General features: G+C 38.0%; 1 protein-coding gene across 1 annotated transcript in view; it reads right to left on the reverse strand.

Annotated features, from left to right (window-relative positions):
* RXFP1 (relaxin family peptide receptor 1) overlaps window positions 1-23,376 on the reverse strand; it is a 44,151-nt gene extending 20,775 nt beyond the window's left edge. The window contains exons 1-5 of the mRNA XM_063309644.1: window positions 23,252-23,376; window positions 18,061-18,216; window positions 8,562-8,651; window positions 5,667-5,772; window positions 1,605-1,676 (exon numbers count right to left, since the gene is read on the reverse strand). Coding sequence (XP_063165714.1) covers window positions 1,605-1,676; window positions 5,667-5,772; window positions 8,562-8,651; window positions 18,061-18,216; window positions 23,252-23,300 — 473 coding nt within the window. The 5' untranslated portion in view covers window positions 23,301-23,376. The remainder of the gene's footprint in view (window positions 1-1,604; window positions 1,677-5,666; window positions 5,773-8,561; window positions 8,652-18,060; window positions 18,217-23,251) is intronic.
* Window positions 23,377-23,670: the final 294 nt, after the last annotated feature.

Consider the following 23,670-nt stretch of genomic DNA (forward strand, 5'->3'; position numbering starts at 1 on the left):
ATTTAAAATGTGTCATCTGGTTGGGAATGTTGTGGAAGGAACTGAGAAATTTAACAGCGACAGAAATGTTTCTTCTAAGAGTGTGATTGGGACTTCTGTTGAAATGCTGGATGAAGATCATATAGAGTTGAAGAAATTAAAGGGGAGATCAAGTTGCAAGCCATAAGTGAAATTGATTTTCTGATGGAATGCCATGGAAAAGAAGGGGTTATTATGTATGGGAGGTCTCTAGAAGAGAAGTTGGAATTTTTGAGCTGGGCAGTTGGTCCGTTTGATTTTTTAAAGAAAAAAGCTCTGTGTGTATTGTGGGGATATGTAAATGCTCTGGTTTATTTTGAAGTGGGATAAGGGTTTAAGAATATTTATCTGGGTTGCTTTTAGGGTTTGACTGATTTCATTTATCTTTAACGATTTGGATTAAGATTATTAAGGTATAATAAAAATAATAAATGTTTGGTTTTGGGTTTAATATGATTAAGATTATTAAAATTGTTGTATTATCAAGTATAATGGCAGACAATTTATACGTTGTTTCGTTTGATCTTTATTATACTAGACAGGAATGTATAGAATAGTAGTAGGAAGGAAATAATTAAATAAATGTTATCTTTTTGGGGGGAGTTGTTTAGGGTGTGTGTGTGTATGCGTGTGTGTGTGTATTTAGACAGCCAGTTTGATCTAGTGGTTAAGGGTCTGGGCTAGAGACCAGGAGACTGAGAGTTCTAGTCCCGCCTTAGGCATGAAAGCTGGCTGGGTGACCTTGGGCCAGTCACTCTCTCTCTCAGCCCAACTAACCTCACAGGGTTGTTGCTGTGGGGAAAATAGGAGGAGGAAGGAATATTTGGTAGGTCAGCTGCCTTGAGTTGTTGTTGTTATTATTATTAATAAAGACGGGATAGAAAATAACATAAATATATAAATATTTTTTTCTTTTAATATAAGGGGAGGGAGCAAGTGTATTTAGTGATTTTTATAATGTGCCAATGGAATGATTTATAGAAATAATGTGATTTTGGTTTAATATAGAGTAAGGGATTGAGTATGGAAAATTGTTGTATATCCTTGCTGTTAAAAGTCGGAAATTACCTCTTTCTGTGATTTTGAAAAATTCTTCTTTGTGTTTCTACGCTTTTTTAGTTTTTTTTTCTTTGTAGTTTTTTTGTTTTTCTGTAGCTTTTATCTTTGCTTAAACTTAATAAAATTCTTATTAAAAAGAAAAAAGAAAGCTTCCATCTCTATTTGCTTAATTTCAGCATGCTTTATATGTATATAAGAGCTTAAGGTATAATTTCAAATGATGAAGCTATACATGTCTATTCAAAGATAAGTCCAGTTGAATTTAATAGGGCTTTCTCCACAGTAAGTAGATATAAAGTGCAGCTTCACCATGTAGCCTTATCCAGTGTTTGTTAATGCTTCTCATCCTTGGAAAACTGTTTAGCAGAAAACAAAAAGATTAGTGATAGCAAGGTCAGACATTCCATTAATAATCAATCTATATTTCTGGTTTTCACATAATAAAACATGTGAACTCACCCTTAATCACTACATTACAAAGCAATGATGTATAATATTTTGATATTTGAAATTAAATAATGTCTTACAAGTATTTAAGATCCTGATATTTTTTGAAACCATTGGCTACAAGTTTTCTCAGCAGATTCCATTGTAGAGATCTGTAATTAAAATAGTATTAATAAGATTAGTGGATAACTGTAAACTACTGACATACAGCTGATCGGTATTTCTATAGATTAAATTAATTCATGGAGATTAAATAAAAGTATATATAAATACAGGCATATCTGTGTTTACATTCACTGATTATTCAAAAGTTTACTCTTTAAATGTTTGTAGTTTCAGCTATGGTCGGCAATCAATAATGCTTGGTATAGATCTATAAAAATGCTTATTTATGTGAAAGTCAGGGATAGAAAGTACGATCTTTTTACATTACATTGTATAGTGATAGAGTAGACTACATGCTTCAACAGATAAGTAGTGTTTACTTGACTTGTTATAAATATATTACAGTAAGAATTACAAGGAATTGTCTATCATTTCCCCAGTTCCACTGATTTCTGTTTGTTTCATACTTAAGGTAGGTATGGTCCTCTAAATAGGTAGTTAAATTACTGTTCACATCTGCTGCACATTTTAATCAATAGCATCATTCAAAGAATACATGATCTACTATGCTGTGAGTGCATTAAGATTATGTTTGCATGAGATACGTTTCTGATTGGGGAGTTACTTAGAATGTCATAATCCAGTCAGATAATCCTCAGAATTAATCCCAGGGTGGTATGGGGCTAAACCAACTACCTTGTCAAGTATGGTTGAGGGAGTTTACAGACCATAAAGACTCCAAAGTTTACAGAAACGCTCCAGAGAAAAGGGAACTTCCTAAGAAATCTTTTTCTGTGTCTGTTTTACGTTTCTCTTCTCCAGTCACCCAGAAGGGGGTGAGGCAGAAAGAGATGGGGATGGGTCAGCCTCCCCTGATTCTGCCAGTAGCTGGTGCCAATACCAATCAGGCCACAACTTTCTAAATGTTTAATTTTTAAAAAAGGGGTGGGGTGGGGGGCTGGAAGGAAGAATGTAACAGCCTTGCAGCTTCTTTTTCAACACCTACTATAACTTTAAAAATCATACAGATGAGAGGGTCATCCACAACCATACCCTGCCAGCATACAGGGTGAGTTCATTGCCGTAAGGAGAAACTTACACCTTCAATCATAATTCACAGGGCATTAACAGTCAGTTAGACATGAACATTTATCTTCAATTTTCATAATGACCATTTACAATATGTACTTTTTATACCCATTGTTTCATTTCCCACTTCTGCTATTCTGGATTGTGGATTTGGGATTGGTCAGAATGGTCTTTTAGGGGGCTCAAAATGTCTTAGCACAAAGAGTTTCAAGATTTCAGTGGGATATAAGATGTTGGAACAATGGGAAAATATGTGGAACAATGGTTTGAAATTTACTTTGAATTATTATTTAAAAGAGAATTTTTATAAAATGATTTACTGTTGGTATCTGACCCTTGATAAGTTGTCAGAAATGTATAATGGTGTAACAAATGTTTGTTGGAAATGTTTACAGGGTGAAGGTACTTTTTATCATCTTTGGTGGACCTGTGAGAAGGCTAAAAGTTTTGGGATCAAATATGTACTATTATTCAAAAGATTCTCAAAGTGAACTTACAAAAAAACCCAGAATTGTTCCTCTTAGGTTTGATGGAGAAGGTCCTTGAGAAAAAATATGGGACTTTGCTTTTATATATGATTACAGCAGCAAGACTTTTATATGCACAACCATGGAAAGACTCACAAATACCCACAGTGGGAAATTGGATTATTAAATTAATGGATTTGGCACAAATGGCTAAACTAATAGCATTAATAAGAGAAAATACTGTTTCTGGATTTATCTCTTCTTGGCAACCACTTTTAGATTACTTGCTTGGGTTAGAAAAAAATGAAGTTTTGATTTTGGGTTTTAGTGTTTAAATGGTTTGGTTTGATAGAAATAATGTTAGTAAGGTTTAATTAATGGTAAGAGATCACATTTGTAAATTTATCTATATCTGTATTGGAGGAAGTCAGAAGTCACTTGCTGTTTCTGTTTTCTATCTATTTATACTTTTATAGTTTTTTCTTTAGTTCTATATTCTAACTTTTCTATACTTCTATTTTGTATGTTAACTATACTTTGAAAACTAATAAAGCTCTTTACAAAAAAAGATTTCAGTGGGAAGCTTCCCCCACTCTAAGAGGTATGTGGCTGGACAGATTTTGCTAAAGCATGTCCTTGGGGAGTTCCTGAACAGGGAAAGGAGTAGCTTACACTACCTTGATGCATTTGGGGGAATTAATGTTGGAATGGTGATTGAAAAGGAAGCAAAGCATTGATTTTTCCTGCTGCAGGTACTCTAATAACACTATGGTTACCCCCAGAAATGTGATGTACAGGAATTAACAGAAGGGTTAATATTGTGAACATTTGCTTGTAATAAGCATGAATATATGCATAAATGACTTGTATCACAGAAATACCATCAAGTCTTCAATGACCTCCTTCCAAGAAACTAAAACCTGGTTAGTGATGGCATTTCTTAAATTTTGAAGAGGGTGCAACATGCGTAAAAACTGCTGAGCACAGACATGTTCAAATTATATACAGTAGATTGTCAACTTTTCAGACTCTATTGAGTGTTAATTAACTTTGCCATTTTCTACACTTGACTGGAGATATAATCATATGCACAGGTGAAATCTCCATTTAATTTCTTAGAAAATTCTTCAAACTTCAAACTTGCTTTTAAAGCCAAGATTTTCTTTGCCTCTTCTGCAGTTAACTGTCATAAACCCTAGAGGTCCTCACTATATAGCAAATAACTTGACTAAGTAGTTTCATAAAATATCCCTTAATTCTCCTGTATGCAGTGATTATTATTTCATGATTGCAATTGGCTTACAGTATATGCTGATTTAAGAAAGCTATTGAAATATTTTTAAAAAAAAATCTAAAGAGAGAATTTAAGTCCCAGTTACATAATTACAGCAATCCAAATAGTTGATTTCATGTAAAACAAACCAATGGATCATTGAACAAGTCAACCCAAAGTTCACACTTGAGGCACAAATGACCTGGCTCAAATTATCCGAATTCAGACACATTATGCAAAGGCCTAGCTCTCTTGAGAAGTCTATAATGCTGGGAAAGAGAAAAGGAAAAAGAAAAAGTTGCCCAGCAATAAGGTGGGTGGACTTAATTACAGCAGTAATGGGTGCACCATTGGAAGATCTGAAGGACCAGGTTGTAGTCAGATTGCTCAGGAGAAAATCTGTCTATGTGATCACTAGTTGCTGACACCAACTTGATGATACATAATCCATCAGGGCCACCATAAAAATCCAGACAACCAATCAGCTGGAGCAAAGTAATATCAATAGCTCTTACCTTTTGCTCCCACTTAATGACCATCTGGATTTTTGCAGATCAGAGAGGATAGCATTATGCATGTCTATGAAGTGCAAAAGTGGGCATTCAGCTTATTAAAACAAAAAACACCTCTGTTCTCCTGGCTCCATCTCCAGGCAAGCAGAGATCAAATGTGAAAAATTTAAAGTGTGAATCTGGATGTCCAATTAGCAGCTACCCATTAGAGACTCAACAGCCTGCTCATCTGTCCTCTATCAGTTAAAGACCAATACTAGTCTTAATAACTAGATGGCAAATAGGGAACCAATCCTGTAAAACTCTTTTACGCTGACTTATTGCTGCCAAAACAAAATCTGTTTGAAAAAAAAATCCTCTTATGGGGAGTAAAGCTTAAGAGTATTTCTTATTGTAATTGTTGTTATTGATTAGAGTCAGTGCACTTCATCTACTCAATAAAAATCTCATTTGATAATGATGGCTTCATTCTAGATGTTTCATTTATATCCACTTTAAAATTACTTTTCAGAATGTTGGTTAGAAGCTGATTAAATAGGTGGGTTAGTTCCTGCTTGTGCTGGCATCTGGAGACTGAGTGTGCTTTTGCAGGTGAGGCACTCAGAAGATCCTCCCCCAAATTGTTCATCTACTGATAATGTTACAACTTATAGAACAGAGACCAAAATACCCAGATATAATTACCTGTTTACTTACATCATAGTTACATTTGGAGAAAGCAAAGGAACAGTGTGCAGGTGGGCATCATTGCATTCAACCTCTAGGCCATGACACACACATTCTGTTGGCACAAAATCTAGCACTGGATAGAGAGAACAGTTGAGAAGAAGAAAAAGTAGTTGCATGTGTGTACACACGTACACACACCTTTATATTCACAAAACAACCATACATTGCTTTCAGTTCCATGTGTATAACCTTGAGATCCACTTCAGAGGCTGTTCCTGGTGCCCCTGCCATGGAATTAGCGGCTATAGGAAGCGGGGAGCTTCTCAGTTTCTCATGTCATAACAATACACTATTCTCAGAGGGACATAGCTGCTATTTTTTTAAAAAATATATTTATATCCCACCTTTCTTCAGAGAGTCCAAGGCAGTGGATGTAGCAGTCTCTTCTCCAATTTTGCTACAGCCACCACCAATCGTCGGCCTGATAAATAACATCTGCCCAAGGTTGCCCAATGAACTCTCATGGTTGAGGATAGAATAGAACTTTAGCCAGTAGAATATGCTATCCCCCTTCCCTTTCAGTCAAGTAAATTTTGTTTTTATGATCCTTTTTAAAGAATATGAGCATGTTTCTTGGCTATATTAACATCTATGGCAATAGTTTTACTCAGTGACTGTATATTTTTATTTTGTATTGTTTTAATTGTTTTATGTTTTTATGATTGTACGCCACCCAGAGTCACTTGTTGAGATGAACGGCTATAGAAACCAAATAAATAACATGTGATTTAATGTTTTTTGACAGAGTTTTGTGTGTGGGTGGTTCTGCTTTTTTGTGCATGACCTAACATTACTGAATGGCCCAATCTAAGTACAGATGAAAAGAGATAGCTATCAAAACTGAAGCTTTCTTTCATCATTCATGTCAATAAAGAACTATGGATTACGTGCAGTGTTAAAAGAAGACAATTGCAATAGATAAATAGTGGGAAAGGTATTTCAGAGAAAAGATAAAAGTATACAAAATGCTAACCAGGCTCTTGTTCCTTTTTTGCTGCCTAAAAAGTTTTTCCCACCAGTGGGTTTCAGGCATCAATCAATTATATCCACTTTCTTCAGCTGTCTTGCACTTTTTTCTCACCAAATTGGTTAGGGTTAGAATTAGGGTTATTTACAGTTATTGATTGACAGTTATCTCTATGAATTTTTGTACCCATGTCCTAATCACAACAAGGATATTCCAGCAACTGGTGATGTTTCTGGCGGGCGAAAAAGGAACAGAGCCACTAACCAGAAGTGATTACAGCAAACAAAAAGTTCCTTCTATCCTGTCTATGGTTTATTTTTTTCCTAATGCTTTATTTGCAGGGCTGTTTTTCTCATTTAAAAAAGGCCAGGTCCAGAGATCAGGAGCATAAGAATTGTCATAGTCCTATTCTTTCAAGAATCTGTAGTATAGTACTTCATCCCACTGCAAGGGACAGCAAAAGGCAGAACATTTCTCTTCCACTCATCAGAAATGGTGTCTGTTTGAAAGTGATAATAGCCCAGCAAAGTGCTCATGTCTAATTATACACTAGCTTGGATATTCCTATGGTTTCTGCTAAGGATCAGGATTACTGTTAAGGTAAAATGAGACAACTGACTCAGGGGACCCATGATGGTGGGGAGACAGCAGTGGCAGATTCCCCATCATTCTCTTTGAGCCCTCAGCTCTTTCTCTTTCTTCTGTGACATTTCTCTGATTTCAGGACCTTCATCATAGTGTTCAAATGATTGGCACAATTTGAACCCAACTTCCAGAAAAATCTGTAGCTGTCACACAGTAAGGCAGTCAGACTTGGACAGGAGCTAAGAACTCCCATATAAAATGGGAAGGAACAGGGTGCCTGCAGGCTGTGGCCAAAAAAAGTCAAGATGGCAGCCATGACAGTACAATTGAAGCTCCGCCCATTGTATATGTAGCACATAAAATGGGTGGAGCTTCATTTGTACCACTGTGGCTGCCATCTTGACTTTTTTTTACCATACCTTGTGGACATCCCTGGAAGGAATTCTGAAGATGGAGGAAAGCAGTCAAGCAGCCACCGCCTGAGAACCCTATTTCACTGGACTTTTCCCCTCCTGAATCATTACCACAAAGGGTTCTGTGTTTGTGATTGATTGTTTTTAAATAAAAGATTTCCTATTTTATTTTTAATCTACAATAATTTACAGTTTTTGTAAGCTGAATAGGAAGGATGTTTATCCTAAAAAGGTATAAAGCATAGTAAAGGTAAAGGTAAAGGTTTCCCTTGACGTAAAGTCCAGTCGAGTCCGACTCTAGGGGGCGGTGCTCATCTCCGTTTCAAAGCCTTGGAGCCGGCGTTGTCCCTAGGGACACTTCCGGGTCATGTGGCCAGCATGACTGCACGGAACGCCGTTACCTTCCCGCCGAAGCGGTACCAATTAATCTACTCACATTTGCATGTTTTCGAACTACTTGGTGTGCAGGAGCTGGGACTAGCAACGGGAGCTCACCCCGCCGCGCGGTTTCGAACCGCCGACCTTCCGATCGGCAGCTCAGCGGTTTAACCCGCAGCGCCACCGCGTCCCACTATAAAGCATAGTAAGTAAGTAATAAATAAATAAAATTTACCACTGTTATTACCTTTCCAATGCCCATTTTTTTTCATCTCAACAGTAACATTTTAAATTAATATTCAGCTTTGTAGATAGAAAGGCTATGCAGCTGGAAAGATTAAACCTGCTTTAAAGAGTTACTGACAGCCACATGTACTCTGAAACATCTTTTTCCTTTGAATAAAAATGCTGCATAGCTCTAATACAAATATAATCAAGAAACCATTCTATTATGGCATCATTTCAGAATTTAATGACTGAAAATTCTCAAATCCACAGATTATTTCTATTACAACTTACAGCACTCTTTGATTTTCTCCCGAAAGGTATATTGGGATATCTGTTTATTATAAAATGCATCCAGCTGCTGAGACCATCCAGTATTATCATCTAAGAAAAATTATAGAGAAAAAATTATAATGAAAAAAATAATATTTGCTACTATTTACAAATACAACAGAAGTATGGTACATACTATACATACTTAATAACAAACAATACCATGAAAAAAGTCACTATGATAAAATAAAGAAATCAAAGCAAAACAAAACAAGTAGCATGGAAACAAACAGATAAACAAATTAGAACAGCATGCCAGTATACAGAAAAATATCCAGGTAATATCCAGGAAAATGCTATGCTGATCTTCACAGCCAGCCAGATAAGACATGTTTCATGTTCAGAAATTGACTGCATAAACAGCTAAATCTTTCTTCAGCTCTGGAAATTGGACAGCATTCTCCAGCATATTTTAGAATCTCTTCTGAGGAGGGGGGATATATCTCACTGACTCAACATCGTCCTCCCTGTTACCTCCCAGCACCTGCCATCTGAGATGACCACCTCATTCTGTCTTATGGTACAGCCAGACCAAAAGACAGGGACAACTATCCCTTTGTCAAAAACTCTTAGGGATCCAATTTCTTTCAGTTATAGGACAAAATACCACATTTGGGTGTCTTTCCAGTTACTTCTTCACTGGATTATATGAAATACTGTATGTTAAAATTATTAATTTTGCATGGACAAGTCAGAGTATGCTGAATATTTCCTTCAATATAGCAAAGCATTTGAGAGTGTTAGCAAATTACTCCTTCCATTACATTCTTTGACAAACAGATTTAGGGTACAATACATCAGGAAGAATGCTGATGTACAGAAGAGATATGCAACAGATTATATGTAGCTGCTACTTCATACTCTAGATATGGACTTAAATTTTCCTGGTACAGTAAGAGACAAAACAAATTTGGCTTTAAATTTCAACCACTTTAAGTCCCAGAAATGTCCAAGAACATAAGATCCATTCTGCAGATAACTACTTCTGAAGGGGAAGCGTTGAATTGGGAACAACATATTGCAGTCATAAATCACCACAGCCCTTTTACAACTAAGATTTGATCATACACTGATTAGAAGTTGTTGATGTTGTTTTCCCAGTACTGCCAAATGTGAATAATGGTAGTCCTGGACTTGTTTTCAGAGAACTAGTAATTCAGATGCCTGAATTTTTGTTTATTTTTAAAACATTCTCCAATTACTGCTTCGAGTTTAGCAGAAAATTGACTGAGTCCATATAAAACAGAATTTGGAGATATTTTTTTTTTTATGGCTTACAAACTATGGTGTGCATACCTTGGTGTCTCCATTATTCTTTGTGATTTTCACCATATTGAGCTAAATAAGAGTTTTTATCCTAATGCCAGATCTATGTCATTTTAAAAACTACACTTTCTCTACAAGTGACTTTGTTGAACTGTTTAAAAAATAAATGGACATCTAATAGTTTTTTTTATGATCAATAATTTTTTATTTCTCATTGGTTGAATTAGGCAAATTACTATTTGTTCTAGATCAGTTACTCTACTCTGCAAATATTGATGAACAGTCTACGTGCAATTTTAATTCATTTTGTGTAAGTGAGCCAGAATAATGTGCAGTGATGGTTTGATTCTTATAAACTTTAAGTCTATGCAGAGGGGCTGTGCAGTACTTGGGATCTGAAGACAAAAAACAGTCAGGAAAAGCAATGCAGCACCTGTCTGGAATTCCTTAAAGAAGCTACACCTTTTCCTGGGATTGTACATCTACCCTTGTCAGATTGCACAGCTAGGAAAGTTATATTTAGTTTAAGGAATTGCAGACAGGTACTAAACTTGCTCCTTCACATGGACCAACCCCTCCCCCCACCTTTGTAAAAACAAGGCCTGGAGCTGACTGTAGTTCAGATCACAAACTTCTTCTTGCACATTTAGGATCAGACTCAAGAGATTAGGGAAGACCCACAGATCAGCTAGATATGTTGTTGTTGTTTATTCGTTTAGTCGCTTCCGACACTTCGTGACTTCATGGACCAGCCCACGCCAGAGCTTCCTGTCGGTCGTCAACATCCCCAGCTCCCCCAGGGACGAGTCCGTCACCTCTAGAATATCATCCATCCATCTTGCCCTTGGTCGACCCCTCTTCCTTTTGCCTTCCACTCTCCCTAGCATCAGCATCTTCTCCAGGGTGTCCTGTCTTCTCATTATGTGGCCAAAGTATTTCAGTTTTGCCTTTAATATCATTCCCTCAAGTGAGCAGTCTGGCTTTATTTCCTGGAGGATGGACTGGTTGGATCTTCTTGCAGTCCAAGGCACTCTCAGAATTTTCCTCCAACACCACAGTTCAAAAGCATCGATCTTCCTTCGCTCAGCCTTCCTTATGGTCCAGCTCTCGCAGCCATATGTTACTACAGGGAACACCATTGCTTTAACTATGTGGGCCTTTGTTGTCAGTGTGATGTCTCTGCTCTTCACTATTTTATCGAGATTTATCATTGCTCTTCTCCCAAGGATTAAGCGTCTTCTGATTTCCTGACTGCAGTCAGCATCTGCAGTAATCTTTGCACCTAGGAATACAAAGTCTTTCACTGCTTCTACATTTTCTCCCTCTATTTGCCAGTTATCAATCAAGCTGGTTGCCATAATCTTGGTTTTTTTGAGGTTTAGCTGCAAACCAGCTTTTGCACTTTCTTCTTTCACCTTCATCATAAGGCTCCTCAGTTCCTCTTCACTTTCAGCCATCAAAGTGGTATCATCTGCATATCTGAGATTGTTAATGTTTCTTCCAGAGATTTTAACTCCAGCCTTGGATTCCTCAAGGCCAGCTTGTCGCATGATGTGTTCTGCATACAAGTTGAATAGGTAGGGTGAGAGTATACAGCCCTGCCGTACTCCTTTCCCAATCTTAAACCAGTCTGTTGTTCCGTGGTCTGTTCTTACTGTTGCTACTTGGTCGTTATACAGATTCTTCAGGAGGCATACAAGATGACTTGGTATCCCCATACCGCTAAGAACTTGCCACAATTTGTGATGGTCCACACAGTCAAAGGCTTTAGAATAGTCAATAAAACAGAAATAGATGTTTTTCTGAAACTCCCTGGCTTTTTCCATTATCCAGCGGATATTGGCAATTTGGTCTCTAGTTCCTCTGCCTTTTCTAAACCCAGCTTGTACATCTGGCAATTCTCGCTCCATGAACTGCTGAAGTCTACCTTGCAGGATCTTGAGCATTACCTTACTGGCATGTGAAATGAGTGCCACTGTTCGATAGTTTGAACATTCTTTAGTGTTCCCCTTTTTTGGTATGGGGATATAAGTTGATTTTTTCCAGTCTGATGGCCATTCTTGTGTTTTCCAAATTTGCTGGCATATAGCATGCATTACCTTGACAGCATCATCTTGCAAGATTTTGAACAGTTCAGCTGGGATGCCGTCGTCTCCTGTTGCCTTGTTATTAGCAATGCTTCTTAAGGCCCACTCAACCTCACTTTTCAGGATGTCTGGCTCTAGCTCACCGACCACACCGTCAAAGCTATCCCCGATATTGTTATCCTTCCTATACAGGTTTTCTGTATATTCTTGCCACCTTTTCTTGATCTCTTCTTCTTCTGTTAGGTCCTTGCCATCTTTGTTTTTGATCATACCCATTTTTGCCTGGAATTTACCTCCAATGTTTCTAATTTTCTGGAAGAGGTCTCTTGTCCTTCCTATTCTATTGTCTTCTTCCACTTCCGCGCATTGCTTGTTTAAAAATAATTCCTTATCTCTTCTGGCTAACCTCTGGAATTTTGCATTTAATTGGGCATATCTCCCCCTATCACTGTTGCCTTTTGCTTTCCTTCTTTCTTGGGCTACTTCTAGTGTCTCAGCAGACAGCCATTTTGCCTTCTTGGTTTTCTCTTTCTTTGGGATGTATTTTGTTGCCGCCTCCTGAACAATGCTGCCAACTTCTGTCCAGAGTTCTTCCGGGACCCTATCTACTAAGTCCAGTCCCTTAAATCGATTCTTCACCTCCACTGCATATTCCTTAGGAATATTAGTGAGCTCATATCTAGCTGATCTGTGGGTCTTCCCTAATCTCTTTAGTCTGATCCTAAATTGTGCAAGAAGAAGTTCGTGATCTGAACTACAGTCAGCTCCAGGCCTTGTTTTTACCGACTGTACAGATGTCCGCCACCTTTGGCTGCAAAGGATGTAATCAATCTGATTTCGGTGTTGTCCATCTGGTGAAGTCCATGTATAAAGCCGTCTCTTAGGTTGTTGGAAGAGAGTGTTTGTTATGCACATTGAGTTGTCTTGGCAAAATTCTATCAGCCTGTGTCCTGCTTCGTTTTGTTCTCCCAGGCCATACTTACCTGTAATTCGAGGTGTCATTTGACTGCCCACCTTAGCATTCCAGTCTCCTGTGATGAAAATAACATCTCTTTTAGGTGTGTTGTCCAGTAGGTGCTGCAGATCCTCATAGAACTGCTCTACTTCAGCTTCTTCAGCATTTGTGGTTGGGGCGTATATTTGGATCACTGTGATGTTAGATGGCTTGCCCTGAATTCGAATTGAGATCATTCTGTCGTTTTTTGGGTTGTATCCAAGCACTGCTTTAGCCACTTTACTATTAATTATGAAGGCTACTCCATTTCTTCTGTGGTCCTCTTGTCTGCAGTAGTAGATCTGGTGGTCATTTGATGTGAAGTGGCCCATTCCAGTCCATTTCAGTTCACTGACGCCCAGAATGTCTATCTTTAATCTTGACATCTCACCAATAACCACATCCAATTTGCCCTGGCTCATAGATCTTACATTCCAGGTTCCGATTGTGTGTTGATCCTTAGAACATCGGATTCGCTGTTCACCACCAGCACCGTCGGCTGCTAGCCGTCCTTTCGGCTTTGAGCTAGCTGCGTCATCACGTCTGGGGCTAGTTGAGCTCATCCTCTGTTCCTCCCCAGTAGCATTTTGACCATCTTCCGACCTGGGGGTCTCATCTTCCGATGGTATACCGACATATCTCTGGTTGTACTGATCCATTTAGTTTTCACGGCAAGAATACTGAGGTGGGTTGCCATTACCTTCCCCAGGGATCGCATTTAGTCTGACCTCTCTGTCATGACCTTCCCGTCTTGGGTGGCCCTTCACGGTTTAGCTCATGGCATCATTGAGGTGCTCAAGCTCCAGCACCACGACAAGGTAACGATCCTTTGCTGAAGAGCTAGATATGAGCTCACTAATATTCCTAAGGAATATGCAGTGGAGGTGAAGAATAGATTTAAGGGACTGGACTTAGTAGATAGGGTCCCGGAAGAACTCTGGACAGAAGTTGGCAGGATTGTTCAGGAGGCAGCAACAAAATACATCCCAAAGAAAGAGAAAACCAAGAAGGCAAAATGGCTGTCTGCTGAGACACTAGAAGTAGCCCAAGAAAGAAGGAAAGCAAAAGGCAACAGTGATAGGGGGAGATATGCCCAATTAAATGCAAAATTCCAGAGGTTAGCCAGAAGAGATAAGGAATTATTTTTAAACAAGCAATGCGCGGAAGTGGAAGAAGACAATAGAACAGGGAGGACAAGAGACCTCTTCCAGAAAATTAGAAACATTGGAGGTAAATTCCAGGCAAAAATGGGTATGATCAAAAACAAAGATGGCAAGGACCTAACAGAAGAAGAAGAGATCAAGAGAAGGTGGCAAGAATATACAGAAGACCTGTATAGGAAGGATAACAATATCGGGGTTAGCTTTGACGGTGTGGTCAGTGAGCTAGAGCCAGACATCCTGAAGAGTGAGGTTGAGTGGGCCTTAAGAAGCATTGCTAATAACAAGGCAGCAGGAGACGACAGCATCCCAGCTGAACTGTTCAAAATCTTGCAAGATGATGCTGTCAAGGTAATGCATGCTATATGCCAGCAAATTTGGAAAACACAAGAATGGCCATCAGATTGGAAAAAATCCACTTATATCCCCATACCAAAAAAGGGAAACACTAAAGAATGTTCAAACTATCAAACAGTGGCACTCATTTCACATGCCAGTAAGGTACTGCTCAAGATCCTGCAAGGTAGGCTTCAGCAGTTCATGGAGCGAGAATTGCCAGATGTACAAGCTGGGTTTAGAAAAGGCAGAGGAACTAGAGACCAAATTGCCACATCCGTTGGATAATGGAAAAAGCCAGGGAGTTTCAGAAAAACATCTATTTCTGTTTTATTGACTATTCTAAAGCCTTTGACTGTGTGGACCATAACAAATTGTGGCAAGTTCTTAGTGGTATGGGGATACCAAGTGATCTTGTATGCCTCCTGAAGAATCTGTATAACGACCAAGTAGCAACAGTAAGAACAGACCACGGAACAACGGACTGGTTTAAGATTGGGAAAGGAGTACGGCAGGGCTGTATACTCTCACCCTACCTATTCAACTTGTATGCAGAACACATCATGCGACATGCTGGGCTTGAGGAATCCAAGGCTGGAGTTAAAATCTCTGGAAGAAATATTAACAATCTCAGATATGCAGATGATACCACTTTGATGGCTGAAAGCGAAGAGGAACTGAGGAGCCTTATGATGAAGGTGAAAGAAGAAAGTGCAAAAGCTGGCTTGCAGCTAAACCTCAAAAAAACCAAGGTTATGGCAACCAGCTTGATTGATAACTGGCAAATAGAGGGAGAAAATGTAGAAGCAGTGAAAGACTTTGTATTCCTAGGTGCAAAGATTACTGCAGATGCTGACTGCAGTCAGGAAATCAGAAGACGCTTAATCCTTGGGAGAAGAGCAATGACAAATCTCGATAAAATAGTTAAGAGCAGAGACATCACACTGACAACAAAGGTTGGTATAGTTAAAGCAATGGTGTTCCCTGTAGTAACATATGGCTGCGAGAGCTGGACCATAAGGAAGGCTGAGCGAAGGAAGATCGATGCTTTTGAACTGTGGTGTTGGAGGAAAATTCTGAGAGTGCCTTGGACTGCAAGAAGATCCAACCAGTCCATCCTCCAGGAAATAAAGCCAGACTGCTCACTTGAGGGAATGATATTAAAGGCAAAACTGAAATACTTTGGCCACATCATGAGAAGACAGGACGCCCTGGAGAAGATGCTGATGCTAGGGAGAGTGGAAGGCAAAAGGAAGAGGGGCCGACCAAGGGCAAGATGGATGGATGATATTCTAGAGGTGACGGACTCGTCCCTGGGGGAGCTGGGGGTGTTGACGACCGACAGGAAGCTCTGGCGTGGGCTGGTCCATGAAGTCACGAAGAGTCGGAAGCGACTAAACGAATAAACAACAACAAGCAACTATATAGCAGCAAAGGAATTTTGCTGTATTTAGAACTTTTTGAAAATTGAAACATTAAGCAATCCATTAAAAAGCAAAAGGCCGTCACTTAAAAACACATAGGATTTTTTTTCTGTGTTTATTTTTTATTTATTCCTCCTTTTATGGGAGGATTGCCTTAAATGATTCTTTCAAGTAAAATATGGTGTAATGTATTTCAATCCCCAAATACATTGTAGCATTACATTGTGAAAATGTATTTTATTTTTTCATAAAATAGCACTAATACAGTTTCTCCTACTTTCTGTTCTTTGGAAACTAGTAAAGTTGGACCTTTTTTGTTCCATTTTTGGCAATATGTTCAAAGGTGAAAGTTTGAAACAAAATGTCTTGGGATGTTTTCAAAGACAAGATGGATAGACTTTTCTTGGGAATATTTGATAGTTGAATCCAACCTGGTAGGAGGTTGGATTTGACAATCTAGATTACACCTTCAGCTCTCTGAGCACAAGCCACACTGCATGTGCATATATTGATTCTATATGAATGCCAGAAATGTTTAGTTTTAGCTCTAAACACACCCAGGCTGGTTTGGCGCTAAGCTAACTCCTTACTACTGTAATTCCTCAGGTTATGCAAACCATCCTTTCCAACATCTGTGACTCTGTTTGCCCCTCTGAAAATGGGGCTCTTGCAGGCACTCAGTCTCTATGATCATTTTAGTTCTTACCCCCCTCCAACAATAAAGAGTATGGAAAAAGGGGAGAAATTGATGGAATGGATATGACTCCTCCCAGCCTTGTCTACAGTGGCACCAATCCTGATTGTCTCACCACAGACATTTTATGTATGTATAAAAATCCCTCCAGACCAACAGCTATTTAAAATGCAGGTAGTAGAAGGCAGTTACAGGCTCCCAGCCTCCTTTGCACTGTCTAGGAGGGTTAAAAAAAAGGGCAGTCTCAAGGCTGACTGATTCATCTGAGATCATGTGCTGCTAGAACACAAAAATGAATCCATTACTTGTAACACTTAGTTCGTCCCCACTGTGAAGAGTTACAGGTGTTGACTCTTTCCTCAAGCCATTACTCAGTGGTAGGAAGCAAACAGGCATAACAATCACTGATATACAAAGCAGGCTGCTTTCCCCCCTTGTTTGGGACAAAAGGTTAAAAAGTGAACTCCCACAAATCTCACAAAGTTTCAGTGAATTTAAACATAGTTTTTAAATTCCTCCTTAATTATAGAAAATGTGAAAGATTCTAATGCAAGAGGCAGGTTATTGTATTCACATGTGTTGGTTTTATTTGGTTCTTCCTTTCTGTTATTATATGTCAATCACAATGGCTAGCTCTGATGTAAAACTAAGGATTAGATCATGCTGCAATATGATAAAATATTATTTTATACTAATATAAGGAAGTTATATCCCATGTACCAGAGATTGCTCACTTCCAAAATTTAGAAAATGAATGAATTGGTTGTGATGGTTATACAGATCATAAAAGTGAATTAAGAATGGTGAAATTCTCTGTAACAGAGTGAGCTGCAAAAGGAGATAGTCCCATAAAAGATTTTAAAAGTGTATGATAGATGAAGATTAAATTCAGTTAACTAAATATTCATATTATTGCCCTAATGTAATTATTTATCTCTAAATTTTAACATACCCACAGCGATGTCTACCCCTTTACCAGTTAATATCCAGCTTCCTTTACCAGTTAATATCCAGCTTTAAAATAAATAGAATAATGTATTAATTTTATTTTAATCCAAGTTTAAAATAAAATAGATTAATCTAAGTAAACCCCTGCCCCACTCCACCTCCCAATAATTTTCTCATATACTTATCTCTAATGATTACACATTAATGAATGTTGCAGACAGAGGAGGTGGGAGACTGAGATAGAAAGAGACGGTGATGTCAGGGACTGATACTAGTAGGCAATACAATCTTGAAGTACTCAGGAGGTACTCTTGATCCTGTGGGGCTGTCTGTGGCCATGAAATCACAAATTATGCACCTGTGCTTTGTAATATTATGTTGACAAAGGGAAGACAATTACGAATTACTTTCAAACTGCTTCTGAGGGCTTAGGGATTGAAAACAGTGACAATAAGGAAGTGCCCTAAGTAATTGGAAGACTTACCTTTGTGTGGTTTTCATGAGTGTGATGGATTTATCACAAGAATCAATGATCCTCTTAGTTAACTTACCACAATTGTCTTCATCTGCATTATTTCCACAGTCATCAATCCCATTGCAGTGAAGAAGCTGAGGCAAACATTTTGTGATATTTCCACAAGGGAAATAGCCAAGAGAGCATGTGACACCAAGTCCAAAGTCATGATTGCTTGAACCAGCATTAAGGACTATTTAAAATAAAAATCAGTAAGAGGCTAGAGTTCATTTAAATTATTTTTCTATTTCAGCATTCAGCATTTCTTTGTTGATGTTCAAACTGTTAAGCGTATCATATTTACCACTGAAACAGTATACATTACTATTTATTTATTATGTTATTTACCATACATTACTTGCAGTGATCCTCCAACTGCAATCTTAGATATATCTGCATGATAATAAGTGTAACTAAGGAAACTTTTTGAAATTTTCTTCTAATTGTTATCGTTTAAAATTGAGTTGTTAGCAACATTTCTGGGTGCATACATGGATTTCCAGAGTTTAGCAATACATGTGCATGCAGATGTACCCACCCACCTCCATGATTTCTGAACAGCCCAGCATTACAACAAAAGTTATGACTGCTAACAGGTAAGGCATATAGACTTCAAAATCTGCATTACAAAACACAAATTAATTGGTTGGCAAATGCTAACTTTCAAGAGAAAAAAGAAAGCCAATGAATATTTATTAAACTAACAAACAGAGGAGAAGCAAGCATGTGCAGAGAGAAAGCTGTACTTTGCCTATGAAATAATAACACTTATAGATAACAAGCATTAAAAAAAATAATCACCAGCCATTTCTTTTAATTTATATATAATTTTTATTTTGGTGCCTTTGAGTCAGTCTTGACTCCTGGCGACTGCCTGGACAAGTCCCTTCAGTTTTCTTCACAAGATTTCAGAAGTATTTTGCCATTGCCTCCTTCCTAGGGTTGAGAGAGAGGGACTGGCTCAAGGTCACCCAGTTGGCTTTGTGCCTAAGCTGGGACTAGAACTCACAGTCTCCTGGTTTCTAGCCTGCTGCCTTAACCACTACACCAAACTGACTCTCTTAATCCACATTTTTTCCCAAGAAAATATTATTCTAAGATAATGCTATTATATAAATTCCACCTTCTTATTGATTTAGCTTAACTAATAAACATTGAATAACTAAATAATTTAAAGGTGCGTTTAGGATAATCTTGCATCTATATGAAAAACATCAGAACTAAGGTTGGAAAGGTATTACTGGAACAGGCAGAATAAAGTCAAGGGGAGGTAGGAAAAAGTGAAATAAAAAGTAATATACATATAATTTATGTATATTATTAATGAGATTAACAAATTTGCAGATATGTCTTCTGCTTCAGTAGAGGAAAGGGCAACAATTGGCTGTTTCTTACTAATCCAACTGATAACTCCTCCTCCATAATAGAACAGTTTATCTCTAGTAGACTTAGGGCATATCTGCACTTACCATTTAAGCTGCTCCTGTTCTGTAAAGATAATAACCACTCTGCTATTTTAGCAGTGCTAGTAAGGGGAGGAATACAGATTGTTAGAATGCATGGTAAGCATTGACTCAGTTGAAGGGGTTGTCTTTCCACTGCAAAATAGGCAATGAACTGCAACAACAGAAGCCTTATATTCCAAACAAACAGGAGGAGATATAGCTACGAGCAATGTATTCTGAAAGTGGAGGAATAAAAAAACCACTCTGAGGTCACTTTGATGGTGAGTGGGAGATTAACCTAACCCATTTCTTCCCTCCAGAAACAGTTGTCGGCCTATTCCAGTTATGGGACAACTGGGCAGTGCAAATAAGAGTTTCACTTGTCTTTGGGATTCATATAGTTACTAATCTAGGATCATCAATTTCACATCAACAATTCCTTTCAGATACCTTCCTAACTCTTTGCCTGTAATTCAAGCTTTCTTTGTTGTCACATTTATTTTTCTGCCCAGTATTTGTACTGCTGCTGAAATATTTGATGTTATTACACTTGAGAAACCAAGAAAGATGAGTTTTCTAATTGCTGTTCTGTACTGACTGTTGCTTTTGCAGAGGCTAACTGGCATTATTGCCTTTAAGAAAAATAATTTCCACTGGATTTCTGCATTGTCACACTGTCTGTCCAAGACACTCTATCAGGCCCATTATCTTCTGCTTCTGGATAAGGAACAGGCTTCCATATTCTTTTGTTTCAGTCTGCATTATGAGATACCTTTCCCAGTGGTTTTACCAGTTTTCTTTTGTTTAAGTGGTTTATAATTCCTTGGTTATACTTTGTATCTTTATCATACAAAATCAGATAAATTCGGATATATGTCAATCATTCACCCTTTCATCTGGAGTATATCTTTTTTCTTATGTGAGAAAATGTCTAAAAAACACATACTTTCATTTTTCAGTACAGGCTCTAGCAGTTTGCATTAAGCCTAAATGCTCTTTTGCAGCTTACACATCAGCACTACTTTTTCATGGTTGTCACATACTTATGTCTTCCTTAATGTCTCCTATGGGAAAACTCTCTTCCCATAGATGTTGAACAGGTTTTTCTTGCTCTAACAACACTGAGGTAATAGTTGCTTCACCATTGATGCAGAGGTATCATCATCATCAACATCATCATCATCATCATATTTTGAGGACTATCCTTTGACAGCTAGTCTGGATTTGCAGTGTTGGATACCCTCTTCCGCATGTTCTTTGATGGTGATGCAGAAGAGGGTATTGAAAGGTCTTTCTCCTTTTGGTAGTTCTATGTTTTGTTTTTGTGAAGAGATTTGTTCTCTCCTCTCACAGCTTGTAGTCATTTTTCTGCTTTAGTGTGTGGCATCCTGCCATGGGAGGGCCCTAGTGTTTCCTCTTTGGGACTAGAAAAGGAAGTCTTTTGGGTAATGGCCCTTTGAAGGCTTTGCTCAAGCATCCTACTTCTGACTCAATTTGTCTCTATTTTATTCAGGTCCTCCACTGCTACTGAAAATCAGAATCTCTTCTTGTGGCTACTGCATGGTCACAGTCTGCTACTGCACTGTTAGTGTGTTTCGTTTTGTTTTTTGCTACTGGGATGTCTTAATTGATTTCGGACATTCCATTAATACTTTTTTTAAAAAAATCATTATAGTATACCATACTATAGAATTTAACTGTAGTAGAATGAAGGATTCTGTATCCTTTGTAACCTAGCTCATAGCTAATAAATACTCCATCACTTCTCCAATCTAGTTTGTCTCTCTTTTCTTTGGGAATATAACCATACATCTTGCATAAAAGCATTTAATGTACTTAACATTTGGTTTAATTTTGCACAAGTTATAATAATAATGACATGATCTAATATTTTCTTTATGCCATGCAAATGAATAATTGAATGACTTCAGAAAAGGGGGAAGACACATGTACAGCAAGCTGACTTGATATTAAAAGCCATGAACAATTAATAAAACTGCAGGATTCATTGCTTTGAACATGAGTTTTGAACATTAAAAGGTATAACCCCAATCTTAGCTAAAGTGGCATTTAGCAGACCTTACTTGAACAAATATGCAATATCATAAATCAAATCTGTACAAAGTTCACCTTAAAGCATAGAAGCAATATATTTTAATCTAAAATGAAGGGGAAGAGGGCCAGTTTGGTGTAGTGGTTAAGGCACCGGGCTAGAAACCAGGAGACTGTGAATTCTAGTCCTGTCTTAGGCACAAAGCCAGCTGGGTGAGCTTGAACCAGTCACTCTCTGTCAGCTCTAGGAAGCAGGCAATGGCAAACCGCTTCCGAAATTTTGCCAAGGAAACTAGTCCAGGGATCAGTTCAGGCAGTCACCAGGAATCAACACTTACCTGAAAGCACTCCCCCCACCCCCAAAATGAAGGGAGGGGGTATGCTGTTATTGGCTAAAATAGGAAGACTTTATGGAAAATCAGCTACAAATATGGCACTAAATTTCAGCCATAACAAATACAAATACATATTTCATACCCTGTGTTTAGAACATGAAGACTATACATCCCATAGATGTGACCAACCATTCAGATATCAAGATATCCAAATTTTGGGTATAGGGACACATGTATAATTTTAAGGACATCTCTTGGGAGCATTTACAATGTGGCTGTCTTTAAATAAATAGCTAGAGAAATAAAGATAGTGCTGGAGACTGGTAGTTTGATTTGTTGCAGACAATCAAATTTTGTTTAAAAACATCTTAAAATCTGATAAGGTAAGTCACCTGCTAGGGTCTATTAATAGCCAAAAGAGGTATCTGCAGGTACCCTGGCACACATGGGCACCATATTCAGGACTCTAGTATTAAACCATTGGAAATCAGAAACCCTTGCTAATCAGCTGCAAATTACAAAGAGATTTTTGCCCACTGTAAACAATTTAGCAGGCTAGCCCCCAAATTATATTTAGATGTCTATGGAGGCTTTCAGTACCTGCAGTACATCCGTATGGATTGCTGAGATAGCTTTAAAGAGGCTGGGAAAGAGGCTGAGGGGGAGACAATTGGATTTTATCTTCTGTTGAGGATAGAAGATCTGAGTACTCCTTGAGATGAAAACAAAATCCAATTGGCTATTATGCAGCTGAAGGAATTTGTTGTCCATTTCTATTTACCAAGCACTACTCTCAAAAAAGATTGGGAATCAGTTACTTGTAAGACCTTCAAAACAATTTCATTTTCCAGCAGAACCTGTACATCTGTTTTCACAGTAGCATAATTTTATAGAAGTCAGTGAAGCTCACACTGACATTTATTACGACTTTCTATAGCAAACTATTTTATTCAAGTATTGACTACAGTACTTCAGCCCCCTGAGCATATATGCTGCTTTGATAGAGAATAATAAGAATAAATGACTAAACAAAGTTCTGCCCAAAAGCAAAAAATTAAATAAAAATCAGTTGAAAGCAAATGAAAGATTTGTAAGAGTTTAAGGAGAACACTGAAATCTGAATGCAGCACTCAGTCAAAAGCTGATTTGAAGGCTGAGGCTGTATTCTTGATTTTGTACTGACTGTACATTTACACAGCAGTTTTGTTGTAAAGATCTTATGTACTTTTGCCATGGAGTAAAAAACTGCTGAACGTGTCTAACATTTAGATTTCTGAAAAATACCTCAAAATACCAGGAATTCAGCAGAGAATAATCAGTCTTGTTTGCTTTAAATTACAAAGAGTAATGAAATTGCAGTTTCTAGAATCAGTAAATAAATGTGGTGCATACTTACCATTTGATCCAGTCATTAATAATATATAGAAAAAGCAGTTAGATGACATTTCTATCTTGCCGCTGAGAAATTAATTCCTCATGTCATCCCAGCAGATTTCACACATGCCTGTAGTTGGTTCTACTTCTAATTAAGCAGCAAACGCAGAAAGCTTCCTTTCCATACTTCGCTCCCTCCCTCATCCTGCGCCTCTGTCTTTCAAACTGCCAGCAGACTGATAGGCAGACACAGATCCAAGGGGATGGAGGTGGGGATGGGAGTGGGAGTGGAAGTATCAAAGGATAGTCTCTTCCTGATTACTTTAAGTTTTTCTTTCTGTGCTTGTGATAGATTAAAAGTTGGAGAGAAAGTACTGAGAAATGGCCACAGTAATTTAATCAAAACTATCAGCATCAAAACTATTAGTCTTTTGTTCAATA

The sequence above is a fragment of the Candoia aspera genome, chromosome 8 (assembly GCF_035149785.1).
Source record: "Candoia aspera isolate rCanAsp1 chromosome 8, rCanAsp1.hap2, whole genome shotgun sequence".
Taxonomy (NCBI): Eukaryota; Metazoa; Chordata; class Lepidosauria; order Squamata; family Boidae; genus Candoia; species Candoia aspera.